General features: G+C 36.2%; 1 protein-coding gene and 1 long non-coding RNA gene across 3 annotated transcripts in view; one reads left to right on the top strand and one right to left on the bottom strand.

Moving 5' to 3' along the window:
* The window catches only part of entrep2 (endosomal transmembrane epsin interactor 2), a 205,877-nt gene that overhangs the window by 39,789 nt on the left and 140,450 nt on the right, over positions 1–25,638 (bottom strand). For both annotated transcript variants that reach the window (XM_087261287.1, XM_087261288.1), the window contains exon 3: positions 11,249–11,359. In XM_087261287.1, coding sequence (XP_087117413.1) covers positions 11,249–11,359 — 111 coding nt within the window. The remainder of the gene's footprint in view (positions 1–11,248; positions 11,360–25,638) is intronic.
* LOC141375384 (uncharacterized) overlaps positions 3,125–25,638 on the top strand; it is a 38,862-nt gene continuing 16,348 nt past the window's right edge. The window contains exon 1 of the long non-coding RNA XR_015495796.1: positions 3,125–3,281. This is a non-coding gene — a long non-coding RNA (uncharacterized LOC141375384). The remainder of the gene's footprint in view (positions 3,282–25,638) is intronic.

Below are 25,638 nucleotides of genomic sequence, written 5' to 3'. Positions count from 1 at the left end.
ATCACCGGCATGTTACAGCGATCACACTTGTTCAGCACAAGTTAAATAGAGTTTTCTGTCTGCCTGAAAAAGCCGGATCATATTTCCCCTTGAGAAATTGTCAACAAAACAAGATTTTAAGGTATGTCCAATAAATTCTTCGGCTGCTTCGGTGCTTTTGAATTTAAACCAAAGTTACTATGAATGGCAGCTACTAAAAGTGTAGCCGGCAGCTTGCAGACAGGGTCATATTGATGAAATAAACTATCTGAATTTAAATACCTTTTTCAAAGCGAATGAAGTATAATGTTATCTTTTATTTTACCTCAGTTCTGGTAACTACTAAAGTACCAAAGGTAGCTGTTTATTTATGGGTGAAATGGCCATTCATTAATTTTCCTTCGGCTTGATCCCTTATTTATCAGGGATCACCACAGCAGAATGCAACACCAGCATATTTTGTACGCTGCGAATGCCCTTCCAGCTGCAAACCATTATAGGGAAACAAACATACACTACGCCAATTTAGTTTACCCAATTCACCTGGTGCAATGCCAACTGGCCGAGCAAGGTCCTAGAATCAGCTGCCTTCTTGGTGTGAGGCAACAGTGCTAACCACTGAGCCACCGTGCCACCATAGTCAAACCAAATACTTACTTCCAGGGCAGTTTATATCGAAGTCGATATTTACCTGCAACTTGTTGGTATTTCGTCATTTTTTACGAGGTGGGTTGTTAGCCCAACGCTCAACCCCCAACCTGGGGGACCAGGACATACACACATGCACTACAAACTATTTAGCTTACCCAATTGACCTATAGTGCATGTCTTTGGACTTTTGGGGGAAACCCAAGTAAACATGGGGAGAACATGCAAACTCCACACATAAATACCAACTGACCCAGCCGGGGCTCAAACCAGCAACCTTCTTGATGTGAGGCAAAAGCGCAACCCACTGCACCACCGTGAAAATAGTTGAAAATCCAACAGTTCATTTAAACTACTTTTTAATAGTCAGAACATGACAAATGCATGCCAACGATTGATAAATTTGATGTACAATATGTAAAATAATAAATACTTATGACAACTACTTTAAAATGTATTTGTTCACCAGTTTGAGAAAACAATGGATATAAATGTATGCTTAATAAAACAGTAACATCTCTGAAACATTATTTAAATATTCTGCCATAAATTTAGGTCATCATAATCATAGGCACCTCCCTACCATGCTGAAACGTAACTACTGTATGTGTGGTTTCTATGATAATTCTATGAAAAACACTAGCGATGTTGAAACACAAATGCTATAACAACCACAATCACAGTAATTATAATCCAATCATTTAACACATTTAAAACATGTTTACACTGATAACATTGTAAATTAATGTGAACACAAATGTGTAGTATACTGGGTGTATGAAATTTTATAAAATATAAATTTGTCCACTGCAATTTTCTATTGGATATGTTGAGGTTGTGCTGATGTAATGCATTTAAATGCAGAATTATTACAATTTTAACTCTAGTCTGACTCTAGTTTCTACACAATTTTCACATCACTGAAGTAAATACACATACAATCTTCATTGTATCTCACTTCAAGAAAGTGCTTGCGACGCAGGTATGCAAATTGTCATCTGTTTTTAGTAATTGACTGTAATGTAATGTTCTATAAAAATGAACTGGCCAGTGATTTAATGGTAAACAAATAATCAGTTTTACTCTGTTGTTGAATAAGCGTAATCCTTTTTATTTAACATTTTGAATTTGCACATACAAATAATGTTAACCCTAACGAAATTGCATTGGGGGCTAGCTAGCATAGCATACAAAAATTTATTTGTAAAAGAATCAAATAACAAATAGACAACATATTTGTAATGTTTACGTGGAAAACCGTTGTGTTCTTGTAACCACAAGGGAGTCGAGTGATAACAGAGTGAGGTGCAAGCACAAACAAGTACAAACAAGAAAATCCAGAGGCGTCATCATGTAATAGGCAGATAGTCAGTACAGGCGGCAGATAGGGTAAACGATAAAACAAAGCAAGGGTCAGAACACATAGAAACTATACCAGGGAACACTGCAATATTACAATAAACAAGACTCAGCAATGAGAGATTCAAAGTGAGCCATATATACAGTATATGAGTGTAATCAGGACATGAGCAGGTTCAGCTGTATAAATCTAATCAAAGGAGGCTTGGAACAGGTGTGGGTGTGTGGTGCATGACAGGACTTGTAGTTCACATGGAGACAGGATTGTAGTCCATGTGAAGGTGAATGTTCTCGAGCGATCTATGAGGGTTCGATCGCTGGTGATTGTGACTGTTCTACATTTTCGCTATACATCCCTGTCATATAATACTTCATTTTAGTTTTTGTCAATACTGTTCAAGAAAAAATACTTACATCAAGAAAAAAATGTAAGCGTGAGGTTATAATACTCTCCATTTTTGAAATGATGGCCCAATCCTGCCACAACACCACATTGCAGTTAGTGGTACTACTGTAATCCCTTGAATCACCATTTAACTGGGTGGTTCATGGTTCTGTGTTTCTTCTATTTGCTTTGAAAACATCAACACTGTTTCATCAGACTTTAAACTAAATCACTCAGACATTTGTGTTCTTCACTAAATTTAGGCATTTCTTTTTTGATGCTGCTTAAAAGACTGAGACCAATCTGCATGTAAACAAACCAAAACGCCTGTATACGCATACAAGTATCACTTTAGAGCATAAACATTATCTAACATTTATCAAAAGCGTGTTATCGTGTATAGCGATTAAGTGCTAGACAAATGCTTTCATTTATTCATAACTATCGTTATGATTTCAATACCCAGCCCTAAAAGCTTTGTGTATTGCAAAAGCCAGAGAATTTAATTAAGTCTTTCACATTGTTACAATAATCGGCTTCCTATATATTCCTGAGCCTATGAGCATTAGCCCAATCGCACATGTTTGTTAGGAAAGATCTTAATAAACCCCGCACATGGTGGTCCTGAATAATACATGCTTTTTGTGTTTGACTGAAACGAAGTCGCCATTTGACCCATATTGCACAAAAGCAATGCGTGAACTTTGCAAGCAGGGGTTAATTGAATTGAGGAAACAACTTCATTAATATTTCAGTCATGGCAGGATCAAGTCTCTGAGGAGGCGAGTGTTCAGTAGACAGAGAGGAGAGATGCTTAATCCAACATGCTAATCCCTAAATCAGGTGGAGTAGAGACTCATGAAGACTCTGAACCTATAGAGGAAGCGCAGGATTATGACAACAGCACCAGGTGAGAACTGCCACTGGCCTATTAATGTTAGATTTCCAAGACAACGTGATTAAGATGGTGTTTTGTTTCTGTTCAATTACTGGAGGATTATGAAGGCCTTTTTTTATAGGAGAGGGCAATGGAAGGATCCTCGTGTTATTAATTCTTATTCATTTTTAAAATGAGTATCTAATGAGACAAAACTCCATGCTGTCGAGTGAGTAAAACTTCATATGATGATGATGAAATTGAATAACTAGGCCGACACGGAATCTACAACTGAAGAAATCCACAGATTTCCATTGATTTTTGTGCTTTCTTTCCATCTATTTATTATATTAACTTCAGTAATAATATTTAAAAATATGCAAGTATTTAGATAATTCATGTACATAACAATATGTAAAATAATATTTTCTGTCATTTACAGTAAAAAAACACAGGGTTTTACACAAATGATTCATGTTGTCCCAAAACATCTATTTAATTGATTTAACAGATTTAAGTGGATTGAACATAAAACTATTAAATTGTCCCAAACAAATCTCAAGAATTGTGTTGCTTCAGCTCATTTTAAATAAAAAAGTAGTTTGAACAAGCAGCAAAATAATTTTGTGTACAGTCAGTGTACACTGTTACAAAATGCTGGGTTCCACACAATTTCTTCATGGTGTCCCAACACAAATCTATTAGGTTAATTAAATAGTTTTTACACATTTAAGTGGATTAATCATAAAATAATTAAGTTGTCTCAAGTTGTTTGCTTCAGACCATTTAAAATTAGTAGTTTAACAAGCAGCAAAATAATTTGTTGGAGTGTATGAAAGACCTGTGTTAATATACAGTATTTTCTGAGAAAAACTGAGATGCGTTCAATGATTATATATCTAGTTAATTAAGTCTTGTCGTTGATCCCAGTTGTAAGAGCCACAAATAATAACTTGACTTCTAGTTCATCATTAGCAAAAGTGTCAGAAGGTAGATTTGTCCCATGAATCATCTGTTGAACTGCATTCCAATCATCTCAAATACTGCAGAAGCTCTATTGGAGATCTCACTGAAATCAGTGAAGTTTGGTAAAAAAAAAATCTTGGTTTGGGGTTACATTCAGTATGGGGGCGTGCAAAAGATCTGCAGAGTAGATGGCAACATCAACAGCCTGAAGTATCAAGACATTTGTGCTGCCCTTTACTTAACAAACCACAGGAGAGGGCAAATAGAGGAGACATTGAAGATGAAACCAAAGAGTCTTGATGAACTGTGGGAGTCCTACAGGAACGCTTTCTTTGCCATTCCAGATGACTTTATTAATAAGTTATTTGAGTGATTGCAGAGATGTATGGATGCAGTCCTCTAAGCTCACGGGAGTCATACACAATATTAAATATTTTCCACTGCACCATGACTTTATATTCTTTACAGTACAAAATTTCTGTTAAGTGACAAGACTTTTGTCTCAGTAAAGTCAGACCTTACTGTCTTAATTAAATAATAAAAATCAAGGCATGATCATATTTTATTTTGGTAAAATAAGTGTAACCTAGAGGCTTTTGCCTTTCATATTAGCCACTTCTAATACCAAATGATCAACTAGAAGTCAAGTTACTATTTTGTTGTTCTAAAAACTAGGTGACAAGACTTTTGTCAGGTAGTATACTTATATTGTTTTTGTGAAAACAATTTCAACAATTTTCCCTCAAGAGCACAAAACTTGAACGAAAAAGAGATTTGATTTATCATGAAAGTTATGCTTATACACTGACATAAAAAATTCAACCGATCCCTTTTTTTTGCCCATATCGCTCAGCCCTAATTCCACAAAATGTCAAGATTTAAGCTTTTGATTGCTGGGGAAAAGAGTGGGATCAATTATATATGATTGTATGAATGCATGATTTCATATCAACCTCAGTGAGTTCCTCACAGTAGACAAAATGATTGAAATACTCTGAATATTTTATCTGCATGACACATTCAATCTATTGAACTCATGGCACATAATTAAGTGTGCGCTCAATCCTTTGTAGGATGAATCATTAATGCATTTTCAGGTTAGGTTTCAAAGAGCCATCGACGCTTTCAAAAAAAAACAAAAAAAAAACATCAGATCATTATTTATAAAGAAAGTTTTCATTTTATCACCAAAGAGTATATATTCTGATTACACAAGGCTTCAGTTCATAATCACTTCCGACCTGAATGGACTCTGTTAATCATTGAAATGACAAATTTTTAAAAAATATTAAAACTGCTTTTATGTTAAGTCAAACTTTAATGAATATAAACATATACTGGAGTCACAAAAAATGTAATTTTTTTAATGATAAATCCTGAATGCTTGAATATACCTGGCGACGCTTGTGTAGAAAACGAAAGCCACAAACACAACAGATCACTGATAATAAAAGGAAGCTGAAATGAATTCAGAGCCTTCATGCATAACCTGAAAACCAGCCAAGCGTTTAATTGTGTTTGAAACAAACAAATAAGAATTACCAGGTGATTAATGTACATAGAGATATGGGTGCAGAATAATTAATAACTGTGAGATCTTCCCCTAAACTCTAGCAATGGTTTCAAAAGCAGTGGATTTACTGCAGTCAGCCTATGCTGGTTCTGCACTACCTATTAATTCAGTTGTTTTTAATAGACATGTCCATGCTGGGAAGCATATCTACTCTAAACAAATTGTTTTTATAGTCTTTTTATTTTCTATGAATATACAGACATACAGACAATAGACATTTCATCACTGGGAAACATCCATACACACTCATGCACTACGGTCAATTTTAGCATACCCAATTCACCTGTACCACATGTCATTGGACTGTGGGGGAAACCGAAGCACCCAGAGGAAACCCACGCGAACATGGGGAGAACACGCAAACTCCACACAGAAATGCCAACTGACCCGGCCGAGGCTCGAGCGGCGACCTTCTTGCTGTGAGGCGAACATGCTACCCACTGTGCCACCGCCTCACTTATGAAAAAGTTCCTAAATCTAAATCAATAAGCATTTACCAGACAAGTTAAAAAACACACACACACACACACACACACACACACACACACACACACACACACACACACACACACACACACACACACACACATATATATATATATATATATTGAATTGGTGAATGGTCCATTTACTATAATAATATCAAGAGTGGTAAAGAATAATAATGTTTTTAAATGGATAATTTCTATATAATTTTAAAAATATTTGTTATTGGTAACTAATAGGGATGTAACGGTATCAGAATTTCACGGTACGGTAATACCTCGGTATGAATGTCACGGTACGGTATTTATTGAATCATTTACAGGAAAAAACAAAACTTATGAAAATACTCCAAAAAAGTGCCAAAAGTGTCAATGACATACAAATTAGCCATCTATCTGTAAGCTTTGAAACAGGAACTTCAATTTTAATAACAAAAAATATTAAACCATGTAAAAAAATTAAGTTTCAATTTAGTATTGTTGAAAACTCATCACATTCAACATTTAATCACTCACTCACTTAGATAGACATGGGTTTAAAGGAAAATTATCATATAAATATAATCTGGTAAAAGCTGGTATCTCTGGGTATTTACAATGTCCCCTGCAACAGAAAAAAACCCTCTCATTTGGGACTGAAGTTTCTGGGACAAGAGAGATATGCCCTCACTTGAGAGGACAAACCATGAGTGAGATAGAGGTCTCATGTCTGCATCAATCTGAACAGTGTGCTGTGTTTCTGCAGTCCCCATGACTGTTATTAGTCGTGTTCCCCAACTTGCAGGCACGTGCACACACAGGGCTCAACCTGTGCAGTGCACATGCCCTTTTTAGTCTTGGATAGAAAGCTCCCTTCCAAAATGATCAAAAGTGCCCCCGCGACGCAACACACCCTCCGTCCCGCTTTACAGTACGCGCGCGACAACACAGCTGATCAGTACGCGCGCGACAACACAGCTGATGAGTACGCGCGCGACAACACTGCTATTCAGTACGCGCGCGACAACACAGCTGATAAGAACTCGCGCGACAACACCGCTATTCAGTACGCGCGCGGCGACAACACCTGCTTTAGGGTTTTCCAGCTCTTTTTCATCCCTGCTTCTGGCAGCACACTCCATTTCCGCATTACTGGATCTGTAGCGACAACAGACCGCAAGGGATGATGGCCAAGCCTGGGCTGATGGGAATTGTAGTTTCTGCTACCTCCCATTCGCTTCATTCGCCTGAGCAAATTTTCTCAGAAGACCTATAGTTTTACCGAGTCATGCGACTACGGTAATATCGAAAAAAATTAATATTGCGGTATGACGGTATTTACAATACAGTTTCATCCCTAGTAACTAATGATCACGCCCTCAATGAAATATCATGGGCACAGTAAAATTTGATTTGATTTGCATGTACAACCCCAAATCAGATAAAGTTGGTACAGTATGGAAACGGCAAATAAAAAAGAAAGTAGTGATTGCATTTACTTTGACTTGTATTTCATTGCAGACAAAACAACAAACATTATTTAATGTGTTCCTTATGATTTTTTGGAAACAGGTCGGGACTGCAGGCAGGCTAGTCAAGTACCTGTATCCTCTTGTGCTCCAAAATGTATATGTACTTATCAGCATTAATAAAGCTATCACAGATGTGCAAGTTACCTTTGCCATGGGCACTAACACAACCCCATACTGTACCATAAAAGACGCTGGGTTTTAGACTTGTTGCTGATAACAGTCTGGATGATCCTTTTCTTCTTTAGTCCGGAGCACAGAATGTCAATTTCTCCCCCAAAATACCTGAAATAGCGATTCACCTCACCACAGTACACGTTTCCACTGTGTCATGGTTTAACCTAGATGCCTCCGAGCCCAGAGAAGTCGATTCTGAACAAAGAGAAGTCGATTCTGGCACTTCTGAACACCGTTAACATAGGGCTTCCCTTTGGCACAGTACAGTTTGAACTGGCATTTGTGGATGTAATTACGTATTGTTGACAAAGGTTTTTCTATCTTCGGTGAATATTGTTTTTAAACATTTCAAAGGTTTTCTCACTTATTTGTTGGCAAACTAGCGATCCTCGGCCAATCTTTGCTCCCACAGGACTAGACCTTTCTTAGATGCTGCTTATGTACCAAATCATGATTACAATCACCAGCTGACATCACCTGTTTCAAATCATTATTTAACAAATTTACCTGATTACTAGCCCTTGAATTGCTCCAGTTCCAACTTCTTTTTTTACAAGAATATAGATTGGAATAAGTATTTATTTTAAAAAACAAAAAACATAAAGCAAAACAAAACAAACAAACAATAAAAATAAGAAAGAGGATACAGGTACTCAACTGGCCTGCCTGCAGTCCTGACCTGTCTCAAAAAATAATCATTAGGAAAACATTAAATAATATTTGTTGTATTGTCTGCAATGCAATACAAGTCAGAGTAAATGTAGAAATCACTACTTTTTTTATTTTTTATTTGCGCTTTCCACAATGTCTCAAGCTTTTTTGATTTGAGGCTGTATTTTAAACTGTCCTGTGCCACTGTGCTTCCCATCTGGTGTGCGGCCACCTTCAGACTAGTCTGCTTTAAAATTTCTGTTTAAACATTAATGAAATTAGTCATGGTGCACATGCCTTGTACTTACACCTATCTGATCATTTAGTTATTATTTAGAGCTTCCACACCAGGCAGATAAATGGTCTTGAAGCTGCAGAGTGGTGTCCAGTTCAGAATAACAGAAAAGGGAGAAGCCATGCTGAGCTGTTATGCCATGCTGGGCAAACCCTGGACCCACTGTAGAGCTGATAAATCAACCTCAATAGAAAGCACAACAAAGACGGACTGCTGTATTAATCTCCTTTATAAGCCTTCATTCAAAGAGCACAATGGGCAGCACACAGACATACTGTGGCATTCACTGGGGATATCCTTCAATATCAAAAACAATCATTTAGAGCTATTATGATTCGCCATAATAAAACAACACAACAAAGACTATTTTAGATCTAAATTTAAAGCGTATATAGGGACATTTAACATTTCACGTGTTCTACAGAATGAAACAAGCTCAGACGAAGATGCATTTATTGCATATTCTCATTTTCAAACAATAAATTTGTTCCTCTCAAAGGCAAAGTGAACTGGTGACAGGACATTCGGTTATAGCGTGGCTAATGTTGGTGAATTGACTAGCACTGTGATTCCTATTCGCTCCATTTCTGCACGTTCAATCACAGTATAAGAGAATCTATCCCCAGACAGTTGATGATGATGATTTTCTTACTGGAAAAACCCGGCAGCTGATCGGGCACCCGTTTAAATGAGGACAAAGGTGGTGGGTGTTAATATTTATTTCTGCTCCCACAGAATATTACAGGACATAAAAAAGTGGGTCCCGGCAGACACTTTCAGTCTCTCTGCCTTAGCTAATTTCACTGAAATCTTGACAAGGGCATGGTGTTAATGAACGATGCTCCTGGGAGCTGTAATTGCTCAATGGATTGATTCTTTAGTGACAGGCTAGTTTTGAGTAGGGGTGTAATGGTACATGTGTTAATCCTGATTTGGAACAATAGAGATATCAGGTTTTGGTTTATGTACAGTACTCCAACAACGAATACATGTGCCATACACAGGAGTTAGGCAAAAAACACCACAGCAGTGCAACATCTTAGAGGCCGTTCAAACAGAATGCATCTTTTTGTCTGGATAAAAAACATTCACTTCAGTTTTCTAACCTCCCTTTGGATTCAAAAATGAACAACAAGAATTGATTCTTTCTTTTAACCCGGACAGAAAAGGGATAGTTTCTATCATCTATCCATCAATAAATTCTTTGAATTTTGACTCCTCTGAATTACCTAAGAATATCTGGGAACAAGAGCTAGGATCACCAGTAAAATAGAATAGGTTTTTAAACTCAATTTTGTACACAGTTCTTCTATATGCGCCGAACACAGTTTAATGCAGGGCAAGTTTTTTCACAGAGCACACTACACTAATGCCAGATTAGCCAAAATATTCCTAAATAGAAGAAATACTTGTCATAGGTGTCAACAATCTCTAGCAAATTAAACACACATATTATGGTCTTGTCCAAAACTAAAGTTTTTTGTACAGTTGGCAGTTCACTTCCATTATTTAGCATGATTGGATTCATATAAAAAGTGAACTTTACCAGAGTTCAGGCAAACTCGTTCACGGTTGGCAGGTGCGCATCCAAGCTCAGAAGGCAGCGTTCACACTAGCTAAACATATGGAACTCTGACATGAAATGGACCCAAGTGCGGACCAAAAGTGCTAGTGTTAAAGTATCCTTTAAAATTGTGCCACTTGTTTGCGAAGCTTCATTGTTTTGCATGTTTGAGCGAAGCGCCACAAAAAACATATAGAGTCAATAACGGTCATGCATGGCAATAAAGCAAGTTTACATTAAAAAACTATAAAAATATAAGACACTATCCCATTTCGTGCACACATAGCCAGTCTGTTGTCCACTGCACCTGCTTCTGCATTAACAGCAGATGGATGGATCTCCTGTGCTAGCATTTACCATAAAAAAGATTTTAGATTTAAGGCTCATTGTATTCTAAACTTTAATGAACAATTAATGCTTCTTAATTATAAAATGTATCTTTCATTAAATTTATTTCACAATTTTGCAGCACAAGAAGCTTCACTTCTGAAGCTGATTGTGACAAAACATGTCTGCCTGTTAGCAATAAACAGAAAAGGGTAACTGTTGTTTAGTCACGTTGTACTAAACCCATATTGACTCATGAGGCCAAAACTGAGGGACATACTGAGGTACTGACTTCTGTGTGCCGTTACACTCCTAGTTTTGACTGAATGGCAAAACAACACAGGTTTAGGACTAAGCTGCTTTTAGTTTGGACAAAAGGTTCCCTTTTGCATTTAAGGTTCCCTTTGCAACAAAGAAGTGATTTGAGGCATGTGTTTGAGGACACGGCTCTTACCAGCTGACAGTCCTCCAGAGAGTTGACCAACTGGGCATTCTGACAGGAAAGGATGGCTCCTGCGAGGTTCAGCATCACACACACAGCAGACAACAGCATGAAGAAAGTTATCTGTGGGGAAAAAAGGAAGCGGAATGTCAGTTTCAGAGGTTATGGGGGTATATTAAGACTACTGATAAACAAAAAAGACAGTGGGGTGCAATTTTTCACCTCATTAAACTGCCTTTGCAGAATGTTTCCACATGTAGGGTTCCAACATATTTTGGTCAACAAAAGTACATGCCTTTTCCAGTCCTTTCAGAGATTTCTACACTTTAATGGAAAAGTATGGGTTCGATAAGTTTGTTTGTGTGTGTTTATTTTAAGCTCACCAAGTAAAAACAGTAAAACTGTGAATTATTAATACATAAACAAGCCCGTAGCCAGAGGGGGTTCGGGTGGTTCGAAAGACCCACCTCTCACTGTCAAAGGTCCAGAATTTGTCCCATACATGAGCTCATTTGTCCTATTTTGACTGCTATGCCATCATGAATTATGAAAATATTGCATCGAATAAGGCTTTAAGACCAAGCGCAATCCTCTGTTGGCTGTGACACAATGGAAGTCAATGCTTACAAGTTTCCAGCATTTTTCAAATTGTCATCTTTTGTATTCAACAGGAAAAAGAAACTCAAAAAGGTTTTAAACAAGTAAACGGTGAGTAAATGATGACAGAACTTTTATTTTTGGGTGAACTATACCTATACTATAACCCCTGGTTTGGAGTATCCAGTTTCCAAGTTTAACAGACCATTTAACAGTCATTTCACAAAGTCTATTTTCTTCTGAAATGTAGCCAAAGTACAAAATGGAATAATCATTACTGGAGTGTGTTTAGTTTTATCAAACAAAAAATAAACCAACTGTTTCACAGGACTTAAAAAAAGGGCGTAAAAAAAATCAAATGTGATTGATCCGAACTATTCATCCATGGGCAAAGCGAAAGGAACAGATGTGGCTAATAATTAAAGCACTCAATAATCAATAACTCCAAGCAAAACAATTAACGTTGATCCCGCCATCTGAGCCCGCTCTCATTACTGCGAGACGGCCCCTAACAGCTCACATGAATAAATGAAAAACACAAGTGCACTACAGAGCACTGGGCTATTTTTCTCTGGGTGCTGATATACTACTTCTCCCACAATTCCTCAGTGGACCACGCTGAAACATGGCCAGTGACATATGGTCAGCAAGAGAAACCAATCTTTACGTAATTTCCCTGCCCCACACCCCATCAATGTGACCCTGCGCAGCTTGATAGATCTCAAACGTGTACTCGTTTTTCTTTTTTTTTTTTTTGCAAGCCACAACTCCTGGTTCCTCTCCTGCCCATTAAAAACGATTCTCTTTATTTCTCACCTGACACTTGTGAGATTTCAGTCCTGAAGGATGAAATACATTGGACATTTTGGCTGCTTTAAATCACGGTTTGCGTGCACAAGGGAAAGAGTTTAAAGCTGTCAGGTCCGGCTTGGCCAGATTACTGAGAGTTGTAAATCAGAAGCTTTACCTCAGTGACACAGTGATTTACTAATGAGACCCTCTACCTGACGGGACGTTAACCTTGCAGAGCCAGACATGTCAGCAGAGACAGGAGGAGACTGAAAAGGGAAAGTTTGACAGTCATGTCAACACTCTCGACACAGATGAATAGTGAGCATATGTAGCAATAGGGTTGGGAGGTACAAGGGTATATATTGTTACTGTTACCATAAATTGTTACCCATAAAGTGCTTGTAGTAAGATCAGGTTAGCAATCTGAGGTGAAATTTCTCCTGTGATTTAGATAAACTGTTTTGGATTACTAAAGTGCGAATGTGAGTACAGAATAACTCAGTGTACAATTTGTCTCAAGCCTCATACACACTACGAGCGACTCACAGCAGCAAATCGACAAGCGACCGTGGAATGATATTTAGAGAATAATATTTGGAAAGTGGAGTGGAAAGTGAGCTACTTCCGGCGACCTCCATTTACGCAAGCGACAGTGACCGTTGGCAACCAGGTGGGCGTGTCGAACGACACAACAAAGTTGAAAATCCTTCAACTTTATGCAAACGAAGAGAGACTTTATTGAGTGACAGCTAATAGAAACAATAGTAGAGCTCATATGATCCTCTCTCAGCTCGCCCAGATGCCGGTTGTATTCTCTGTGCTGTACACCTACATAGACCTGTTTGCAGCAGGTCGCCACCCAGAGCGACAGGCAGCGACAAAGTCAATGCTAGTGTGATTGAGGCATCAGCAAGTTAAATGCATAGTTCATACAAAACTCAGAATTCTGCCAACATTTACTCAACTTTCACTTGTTTAAAACAAAACAAGTTTTGTTTCATTTTTATTTCTGTTGAACACAAAATAAGATATTTTAAAGCAAGTAGGAAACCTGTAACCACTGACTTAACCATTTTTCCTACTATAGAAGTCAGTGGTTACAGGTTTTTAGCTTGAAAATGTCATCTTCTATGTGTCCAACAGAAAAAAAAAATAACTCAAGATGGTTTGAAACCAGTTAATCTTCATTTTTGGGTGAACTATCCCTTAAAACAGCCGCCTATGTAGCATTACAGGCTCTGCTGACTAATGTGTTTCCCCAGGTTCCAATGCCCGCCAGATAAAATAACCGATTCACATTAGACTAGGAAAATGAAAGTAAAATACACAAATAACATGAATTTATATCATAAAATGCTTGTTTGATATATTCATAAGTGTATTTATGAACAAAGGGTTGACTTATTGACTGTGACATCAACCATACAGAACTTAATTCAGTATCTGCACTATTAATCCTTTTACTTTACAATATTGCCCCTAAGCAGCCTCCAGCTGTGTCCTAGTGTCTGCCCCATGAGAAATTCATTCAGGGGCTGCTTGTCATGATCACCAGGGATCCACTCCTGACAGATTGCTGGTGAACTACACATCACATTAACACACTACGATTCCCACACACAGCTGAATCCTGTCATCTGGACTACTTATACGCCACACATACACCAGTTCAGGGCAGAGTCTTTGTTTGCAGCCATTATGTGTTAGTTTTTGTTTGCTATTTATCTTTGTCGTGTTCCTGATCTTAGTTTTGTTATTTTGATATATTCTGACCGCTGCCTAGTTTTATTTCACCTCATGGCTGTTTTCGTCTATGTTTTGGATGCCCATATACGTGGTTCACGTTGTTTTGACTGTTTCCTGCTTTCACAAATTCTCTTATTAAATTGCACTTGGATTCTTTCTTTTGTTGTCCGAGGTTCGTTTCCAAATGTGACAATGCTGTTACACTAATACAATTTAACACATTTTTTTTTATTCTATCTAAAAACAAAGGATTAATTGGGGTCATAAAATCCGAAGTCTTGATTTAATTTATTGTGACAGCTAACCCTTAAAAAAAAAACTAAAACCTGACTAACTAAATTAACCTGTAAATTAGCCCTTCTCAAAAACACCCAAACAGAAAAGATTAGCATCAGCTCAACCTAAATAAGTTTGAAAACATCAGCAAAAATCCAATGTTGTGTATGCCTACACAAGTATATCTAAAAGAAAAAATATTATTTTAATTTCTAAAGTATTTAAGTGTTTTATTATTCTAAACCTTTTTGTTTATTTTCTAGAGTTATTACCTATAAAAATAATTACATAGTGATATACATTGTTGCCGTTCAATAAAATAACAGCCCACTGTTATGTGGTTGCGAGGGATGCTGGGAGATAAGAACATGATAAGTTTTTTTCAGGCGACCAGCAAACTGTAAGATTTAGAGACTGATGTACGAGGAGGTTCACAAGCGTCCTGGGGCTGCGAGGGTCCTTGGCTCAGGCGCACAGGAAAACTCACGCTTGATTTCCCCCACACTTAATAAACTGCGGACATTGCAGAGATGACAATGGTGATCCATTGCAGCTGAATGACTGAACTAGGTTGTGTTCTATCTTGTGGAGCAAAGGACATCGAAAGGTTACGAGCGCAGAGTTGAAAACCCTGTGTGACTAAAAAAACAACATGATTTGCTTGTCTGAACCAGACAGACTTTCAGATTTTCATAATTAATCAGCGACAACAATAATCATGTCTGAATGATTTTTTTTTTCTAGTGCAGGGTGACAAATGTGAAACTAAATTCAAGCTTCAGGCAGGAAGATGACACCTCCATCACTTTAGAGAGGGAAAACACATTACGGCGCAAATGATGGCTGAGGACCAGGTTAAAATGCAAGCAATAATGAGCCTGATTTTGTAAAGCAAAAATTTAAAAGATGTTATTCAGAACACGAGTGATAAGGGAAAGCTTAATGGACCACTCTTCAATCGTCCTTTCATTGCAAGCTGAGTGCAGCCAATGAAATTCACGATTACTGTCTATCTCTAATTTACTCTGCTGGTAGTCCAGAGGAGGGAAAAATGGTCCCTTTCAGCAAATGCTTTGTAGTTTGCAGTGAGCAATATTGAGAGATAAATTCAGTCGCTGCACTTTGAATCTACTACTGCGACTCGAATTCAGTTTTTTTAACTTTAATTGCAACCTGCTGTCTTCACTGACTGGTTCACAGGATTTCTGCAGGTTGCCTGCGGGCTTTTGTTTTAGAAGCAGCTTTCTATGAACTAGCAACAGTATATAAATATGATCTCTGTAGTCATTGGAGCTTTTATTAATCTTTTTTCTGATCTATATTAATCAAGTTTTACAATATTTATTAATTTTGGGCCATATTAAGTTCAAAACTATGGTTCGAAGTACACTAGTGTCAGTGCTTTTTCCTAAAATAGTTGTTTTTAATTCAGCATCAATCCATTATCATTGCATTGTAAACGGCAAATTAGAGATTCACTATTTTACAAAAGATTTTGGAATAATTTATTGCAAATAAACATCATTCATTAGTTTGAACTTTCTGTTTAGAAATCTAAATAGGCATGACTTTTTCCCCCTTTTCTGTCTTTAGCACCAAATGAGCTTATTAGAATGATTTTCAGGTCACATTTAACCCTGAAAATGTGGAAAAAGTGGAAACTATTCCAGCATAAGTTTATGCTGTGGATGCCCTTCCAGCTGCAACCCAGTATTGGGAAACACCCATACACACCAACACAGACACACACACACACACACACAATGTGGACAATTTTAGTTTATTCAATTCACCTGTACCGCATGTCTTTGGACTGTGGAGGAAACTGAAGCACCCGGTGGAAACCCATGCCAACACAGGTAGAACATGCAAACTCCACACAGAAATGCCAATTGGCCCAGCCGGGACTTGAACTAACAACCTACATGCTGTGAGGTGACACCGTGCCGCCTCCATTTTTTACATTTAATAAAAAATATGTTTTATAAAAATAAAGATTAAAAAATGAATACATTAACAATGTATTAGCACAAACTAATATAAAACGATCAATAACAGATTAGTAAAATCTATAAAACCTTTATGTATTAGGTAATGATGTCTAATGCTAACTCACATCAAGAGTGGTTAAACTAATTCATAAGCTAATGCTACCAAATGGAGCCTTACTGACCTTAGTAAAGTTAGCACCACATTTAATTTCTGATAGAAATAAAAACAAGGCTGTGAGGGGCTGAAGCACAATGTGTTCAATAGAGTTATTTAAGAGCATATCAATTATTCCACAAAATAATATATTATTTTTAAGTAGGGCAAAGTGCATTAGAGGGACATAATTTCATCTTTTGAAAATTGATTGGATCTTTGGAAGATGGGCACTGCTTACAAAATGGAAGGCGATTGACAAATGGATAAAAGTAGAGCAGAAATAAGACACGCCTTGACAGCCCCATCCTAAAGACATTCATTGTGAGCAGAAGTGAAACAAAAGTCATTTCGAGGAGGGAGAAAAGGTTATGATATTTGATTAAAGATTCTGGGGGCAAATTGATTTTTGCAAAATAGTGAAGTGCACAGACACATTGTTTATAACAAGCACTATTATATAGAATTGAAGTCAAAATGATTAGCCCTCCTATGCAGAAAATGTTTTACAGTATTTCCTGTAATATTTTTTCTTCTGGTGAAAGTCCCATTTGTTTCATTTTCGGCTTTGATAAAAGCAGTAAAAAAAAAAAAAAAGGTAAATTTTATTAGCCCCCTTAAACAATATTATTTTTATTTTCCAAAAAACAAACCATCCTTGCACATTGACTTGCCTAATTATCCTAACTTGCCTAGTAAACCTTATTAACCAATTCAAGCCTTTAAATGTCACTTTAAGCTGTATAGAATTGTCTTGAAAAATATCTAGTAAAATATTATTTACTGTCATCATGGCAAAGATAAAATAATTCAGTTATTAGAGATGAGTTATTAAAACTATTATGTTTAGAAATGTGTTGAAAAAATATTTCTGTTAAAAAGTAATCGGGAAAAAATATTCAGGGGGTTAATAATTAAGGATGGCTAATAATTCTGACTTCAACTGTACATATACATATAAGTAAATCTTGATTTTATCCTGACTTTAAAGCTATACATACTAAATTGCAGAATTGTTTGCTATTGTATATCAGCATGCTGCATGTTAGTAGTGTCTGTCTGGCTAAAATCTCCTTTAGGGGGGCTGACTCCTGAGAGCCCAGGCCCTGACGGACTAATTACTCCGCCTGGCTCCATGCTGCTGTTTTCTAATTACCGTGTGGGATCACATATCACTGTTTAACAGGTTCTCATTAATTACAGCCCATCTGCCACCTGCATGCCAAGCACTACGATGAGTCGCCTGGCACGTGCCACTCACCGGCGCCAGCTCTGGGCATGAGCGGTCATCAGCTATAAAACAGTTCACACCTGTCAATATGGCTGTGCATTGGCATTTAGATTTGGCATTAAAAGCTAAAAGGATTTGTTGAAGAAGGGAGGATCGCTAGCGAGATGAACTGCTGGAATGATCACAATAAGAAAAACGAGACATTTAATGAAGAGAATATTTGCTGGAAATAAGATGAACTTGGTTAAAACTGCTTTGTTAGACGAAAAGAAAACTGTATATGTCACATAATAAAATCCCATTCAGAAAGCTAAAAAAAAAGGTTCTGGTAGCTGTAAACACAATTAAACATTTATCACCTTATATTTTTAGTTCCCCTCAATAGGGCTGTGCAATACTTATCATCTAAAATAATATAAGTGTTGTTTTAATGTAGCATGCAGTGGGTAGCACATTCGGCTCACAGCAGGAAGGTTACTGGTTTGAGCCTCGGCTGGGTCAGATGGCGTTTCTTTGCTGAGTTTGCATGTTCTCCCCATGTTGGTTTCCTCCGGGTGCTCCAGTTTCCCCCACAAGCCCAAAGACATGCTGTACAGGTGAATTGGGTAACCTAAGTTGTCAATAGTGTATGAGTGTGTGAATTAGTGTGTATGGATGTTTCCTAGTTATGGGTAGCAGCTGGAAGAGCATCCATTGCATAAAACATATGCTGGATAAGTTGGCGGTTCAATCCGCTGTGGCAACCACGGATTAATAAAGGGACTACGCCAAAAAGAAAATGAATGAATATTCACCATAATAAAATTTAATGCTTTAAGGGTCCCATGAAGTGCTTTGAAATGTGCAGTTTTTATTCAATGTTTGACGTAGTCTCAACTGAAAAAACGAAGAGAGTGTGGGACATAGAGTAGCTCCTCCCCCTTTTTAAAAACAGCCAATCCAAGAGTCTTGAAAGAGGCGGGGCTGTCAAATACTAGAGAGCATTTGACAGGTTTGGTTAGGTTACTTTATTTATACCTGAAGGTTAATTTTCAGGTATAAATGAGTCCTCATTTTATAACAGTGCCATACAAAAATAAAAAATAAAATAAAATAAAAAAACTCACATAGTGAGGACAACAAATAGACATAAAACATAAATACAAAACACTCTTCCAAAAAAATAAAATAAAACATATTTTTTATAGATATTTTTATTTATTTTTTTGGCATTTTTTAAATTAAAGAATTAATAAATAATCACTTCCCCCACCCAAATAATATTTAAAACAATCTATTAAATGTAAAATATACAAGTCACAGAAATCCCTCTGCTTTAGTCTATGCCTTATTTAAATGTCTGATGGCTGCTGGTATGAAACTATTTTTGTATCGTTTAGTTCTTGATACTAGAAACCTGCGACCAAGAGGAAGGAGCTGAAATTCTGAGTGTAGGGGATGAACAGTGTGACTTAAATTGAATTTGTAATTCTCTTTAGCAGCCTGGTGTACACAGCCTCCAGATTGGCTAATGTAACCCCCGTCAACTTACTGGACCACTTAACTATTTGATATAGTGTATTTGTTTTCTTAACAGAAAGATTCCCAAACCATGACACCAAAGTAAAACATAAAACAAATTCAAGAACAGCATGGTAAACTTGATTGGTCAAGATTTTATAAGAAACTGAAGAATGAGGTGATGAGGTGAAAAAAAAAACATTGATCCATTTAGGTGAAGGTGAGAAACTACACGCTTTACATGTTTATATCAGTTTTTTAATGTCCAAATTCAAATTTATTTTTTTTTACCAAAATAGCTTATAGATTTTCTTGAAGACTAAAATACTGATACTAACATCTAAAAAAAAAAAACATTATTTTAATTTCACTGGACCTTTATAGATTTGGAACTGTTTGAGGGTGAGTACTGAGTAAATGTACATACTACCCTTGCAACAAGTCAATGCACCAATGCAAAGATATATAGTATACAGTTTTTTTTTTTTTTTTTTTATGTTCTACCATAAACACACTTGTTTGTAGAGCAAGTAGTTTCCTGCCATTCATTTCCCCATAGGCAAATCTGAATTTTCAAAAACAATAACAGAAAAAAAGCTTACTTGCGCATTGCAGAACAAGGTCAACAAAACATTTTGCTAGCTTGCCACAAACCGCATGTAAATCGCTTTGGAGTATAAACACAGTACATTTCCTCAGATTAAATAACATGAGTTGTATAATAAAAACAACAACAATCTGGATCCAGGATCTGGAGCTGAATAACTGCAGACATATTTGTGAATGTTCTCCGACCACCTGGTGGAGATACAAACACATGGACGATTGTGTTCACCATGACAAAAGAGCCACCAACCGTCCAATCAACACCGCCCGCCCCTCATATCAGCAGCTCACATGAAGCCTGCGAGCCAAAGAAATATGGTGTGAACAAAAGGAGGAGCATTAAAAACAGCAGATCGCTGGCAGATTGGGATGAGATACAGCCCGTGCTTATTATAGCTTGTCATCCACACCATCAGTTCAGCGATGTGTATCCAGAGACACTTTTCATTACATAAACAGAACCCATACTCTGATTTTGATGCTCTATAGTATTCATACACAATTAAGAGGCTGCCTTAGTACAATCGCTCAGTGTATATTATCACAAACATCAACATTAAATATATTATTATTCAATAAAAGCACAAAAGGCTCTGTCCCCAACAGTCCCCAAGACTCTAATGCGGTGTTCACTCCAGACACGGTATGTGCGAACAAATCCAGACATTCAAGTGTGAATAGATGCATGAACGTTTCGAGTTTACTTGTGTCAAATTTGCTTCATTCGTGTGTCCAATTCACTACACAATAGACGAGGATTCGCGTCACCGGGGTGGTACCTTTTTAAAAGCTACAAGTTTGTAACTAAAGGGTTCAAATTTACACCTCACATACTAGTACCTAAAAATTACAAAAATGTACCTCTTGAAATTTTTACGTACTAATATACACCTTTGAGATACCAATATGGACCCTTTAGGTACAAATGTGTACCTTTTGAAAAGGTACAACCCCAGTGACAGCTCTTGTCCTTTATTCCTGTGAGTGTAGATGATGGAAGCTTTTTACGATGCTTCCGAGTGAGCTGAGTCCAGTTTGATGAGCTGTTCTCCCATGTCGGCAGGAGGATTTTTTTTCCCTCAGGACACGAACTACAGACGCTATGTTATAATCACGCCCATACTAGAGCAAGCTCCTAATTGGTTAACGCAGCGCAAATTTCTGCTAAAGTTCAGATTTTCCAAATCGAGCAAATCATGACACTCACACCGCCTCACTCACACAAAAGTGTGCCAGAGAATGTCTATTCACGTCTTTGCATTGACTTAACATATAAATCACTGATGCATGACGCTTCATCCGTGTCTGGTGTGAATGCACCTTCTGCCTTAGGTGGAAAGGGCCGATAAGAAATGTCTCATTCCAAAGCTAATCTCATTCACAGATGCAGATTTCAACTTTCGCACATGCTCTGATGTAGAGACCTGCACTAGATGGGTTTTTAAGTCTTACTCCCACAAGATTCTGTCCCGCTTACGCAAAATATATATATTTTGTTCTCCCGCTCCCGCCCAAATTAAATACAAAAGAAGTGTAAAACAAACAAATATGTTTAGATTAATTAAAGTTTAATTAGAGTTTAATTAAATAGAATAATTAACATGGACATAAATGAGGTGCATATCAGAACACAGAAATACAGTCAGATCAGTTACAAAAAGGCTAATAACTTTGCAATGAAACTAAATAATAATAAACATTAATTTCTCAACTGGTCAAACAGAAAAGCATTTGGCCTAATACTACTTCAGAAGATGCGTTAGCCTTTTTTGGCTTCAGCAATGTCCAAACATTGAACATAAATTATCCTTAATTCTTAATAAAAAAAGACCAATCTTCACTATTTAGCTAAATGAATAAAAATAAACTGAATTAACTAAAAAATGTAGGCCTGCTTAATGTGTCCATGCAGGAGTAGCGTGCCATTTACTGATGAGGGCCTCAAATTAATGTGTCTCTGCTCAAGTGTGTGAACGCAAATACTGAAATACTGAAAGCTCTCTCTGTGCAGCTTTGTGCAGTACATAAACAGAGTATTTGTTTTCAGTAATTTCATTTTAAGATATTTCCATTTTGTGGGAGTCCAGTAAACACTTGTATTCTCCCACAACCCACATATACATAAGGACTTTATCTCCTGCACCCACATTCATCCATCAATTCATCCATTTTGTCCTGTGCCATACTCTGTTGATGTTTACAGTATTTCTAATAACAATTTGAAAAGTCATCGGAGGTGGGTAGAGTATGCAAAATCTATACTAAAGTAAAAGTCCAAGTAGGTTTACTCAAGTAAAAGTAGCGCAGCGCCTCACAATATTTGCAAACAAGTCACATAAAATATATTTACCATTTGACAGTAATGGGGGAAAGCCACCAAATGTAGTGTAGTGTAATGATATTCATTCAACCATGTGTTTATTTCAGAGTTTGTCACATTGAAATGTAATTTGTTAATGTGTTTCGTTACTACCCACCTCTGACAGTCATATGTGGTGTGAATTTTACTTTCTTGTTTACAGGGTTGAAAACAGGTAGAGACTAATACAGCTTCTGGTTTCTCTATTTGAGGATCAGTTGAGATTATCCAGCTCACCGTTCAGCAGTGAAGCAGTGGAGCATCAACCTCTCAAAAAGATCCCGATAGTTCAGCCTTCTTGAACAGGTTGATACAATCTCATACATAATACAAACTTACACTCGGCCCATTTAACAGAACGCCATTTCTCCTTAGGGGATACAAGACCTTTTATAAGTTATTAAACTTTCTAAACCGCAACATTTATCAAAGCAACTATTGATTTAATTGCTTTACTTCATGCGTGTAGACTGGTGTGTGAAGGGTAAGACGTTCCTACCAAACCAACAAGTCCAACTCTTTCTAAACATAAACAACCGATCAGCAGTGGAGATGTTTGTTTGCTTTTTTTGCAAGGATGACTGAATACTGTGTAACTGTGTGCTGTTTAGTTTGTGATGTGTAAATGAGGAAATGAGTAAAATGTTGTTTGACTTCTGAACCGAAGCCTTTTTTTTTCTTTGCTGTGTCAAGGGAAGCCAAATCAAAACAGCTTATTAAAAGAACATGGTTTCTTGCCATGGGAATTTCAATGGAATTCTCACACATGCATTGATACATTGGATAAAATAAAATAAAATGAAACAATTGACTGACAAATGCATAATTACAAAAAAATAAAATAAAAAACCCATTGACAAATGCATAAAAAAAACATTGACAAGTGCGTCAATAAAATTAAATAGCATAAAAAAATCCATTGACAAATGCATAAAAAAAAACATTGACAAGTGCATCAATGAAAAAATAGAATAAAAAAATCCATTGACAAATGCATAAATAAAATGTAATTAAATTAAAAATCCACTGACAAATGCATCAATAAAATAAAATAAAACATCCATTGAAAAATGCATTAAAAAGTAAAATAGAATAAAAAATCCATTGACAATCCATGAATAAATAAAATAAAATAAAATAAAATAAATAACATAAAAAATCTGTTGACAAGGGAATAAATAAAATAAAATAATATATTGACAAATGCATAAATAAAATAAATAAAATAAAGAAATCTATTGACAAATAAATAAATAAAATAAATAAATTAATAAAATTCAATTAGAAAATTCAATTGACAAGCAAAAATTTTTTATAATAAATTAAAAAAATAAAATGAGAAACAAACAAACAAATAAAAATATATAAATAAAATAAAATAAAAAAGCCAAATCCATTGACGATTGCATAAAAAAACTACTTCCGTTCAGAAAACACTGAACCTCATTGACTTTCATTGTATGGACCAAAATTTACAAAAATAAACAAACAAACATTAAAACTACTTGAATACATAAATGAATAAACAAACTGCTAGCACAGATATATTTTCCTTCAGAAGAGATAGGTCTTCCAGGCTTGTGGTTTGCACATGAAAAACCTTTTTGTGTAGATAAAGACTGCAAATTAACAGACTTACTACATGAATGTGTATGATCATGTGCTTCTGGATACTAAATAAAATTTGTTTACCAACATTAAAGCCAAACCTCCACCGCTGCATACCCTGCGACTCAAAAACAACCATGACCAGCTAGTTAAGAAAAGATCTAAAGCAGGGACATATAGCAAAAAGGAAACCCTTCATCATTGACTTCAAAGATGTCTAAACACAGCCCCAAGAGACACATTCCTAAACAAAATCCACATGCTTGGCCAAACTGTAAACACACAGGGTCCTTAGCCACCTCTCGCCCCCCTGACTCAATTTATCAATGTCAAATACCTAAGAAAGGGAAAAAACGATCTCCCCAATCAATCTGCGGGCAGGGTGATGATTCACACTAAGCACATCTCTGCCTCGGTGTTTGATAAACAGAGATGTGGGGCAGGTCTCAGACCCCGTCACTGCTCTCATGTCGGCTGCTAATTGCCCTGCTGATGGAGGATTAGCTTTCATCATGCCAGTCGTCTGTCTTTGCCCATCCGGTTCCTTATTACACTCATTAGCTATGGTGGCTGAGGGAATGTCTAGCATCCAGAGCACATCGCTGAATACCATAGAAAAACGTCACAGTTTGCACATATTGAAACGATGACATGTTTTAGCAGTGTAAGATATTCCTGCAATTGATTTCATACAATAACATTATGGTAACATTTCAGTACCAATTGTCTCTATTAATGACTGCATTATTACCTGCTTATTATTAAGATTTTGGATGCTTATTAGTACTTATAAACTATAATATTATTCTACATCCATATCCATATACTACCCAATACCTAAACCTAACTACCTTACTAACTATTAATAACAAGCTCAATAATAAAATATAATTAAAAATGTATCGACAAATGCATAATTAAAATAAATTAAATTAAATTAAATAGAAAAAATCCATTAAAAAATGCATACAATTAAATTAAATTAAAAATCCATTAACAACTGCATAGATAAAATTTTTTTAAAAATCCACTGACAAATGCATCAATATAATAAAATAAAATGTAATAGCATTTTATTAAATAAAAAATCCATTGACAAATGCATAAATAAAATAAAACAAAATTCAATTCAATTTAATTAAATAAAAAGGATGACCTGTTTTGCAGTGTAAGATATTCATGCCATTGATTTTATTCTATAACATTATAATAACGTTTAAGTACCAAATTCCACTATTATTGTCTGGCTTATTGCCTGCTTATCATTAAGATTTTGAATGATTATTAGTAATTATAAACTATGATCTTACACTAAATCCATAATCCTACCCAATACCTAAACCCAACCACTACTTTACTAACTATAAATAACTAGCTAAATAAAATTAAATAAAAAATCCATTAACAAATGCATAAATAAAATAAAATATCCATTGACAAATGTATAAATAAAAAAATAACAAATAAAAAAACCCACTGACGAATGGGTAAATAAAATAAAATAAAAAAATCCATTGACGAATGGGTAAATAAAAATTTTTA

This window comes from Danio rerio, chromosome 7 (assembly GCF_052040795.2).
Source record: "Danio rerio strain M-AB ecotype USA chromosome 7, GRCz13ab, whole genome shotgun sequence".
NCBI classification, from domain to species: domain Eukaryota; kingdom Metazoa; phylum Chordata; class Actinopteri; order Cypriniformes; family Danionidae; genus Danio; species Danio rerio.
This window is presented reverse-complemented; position numbering and strand designations above follow the sequence as displayed.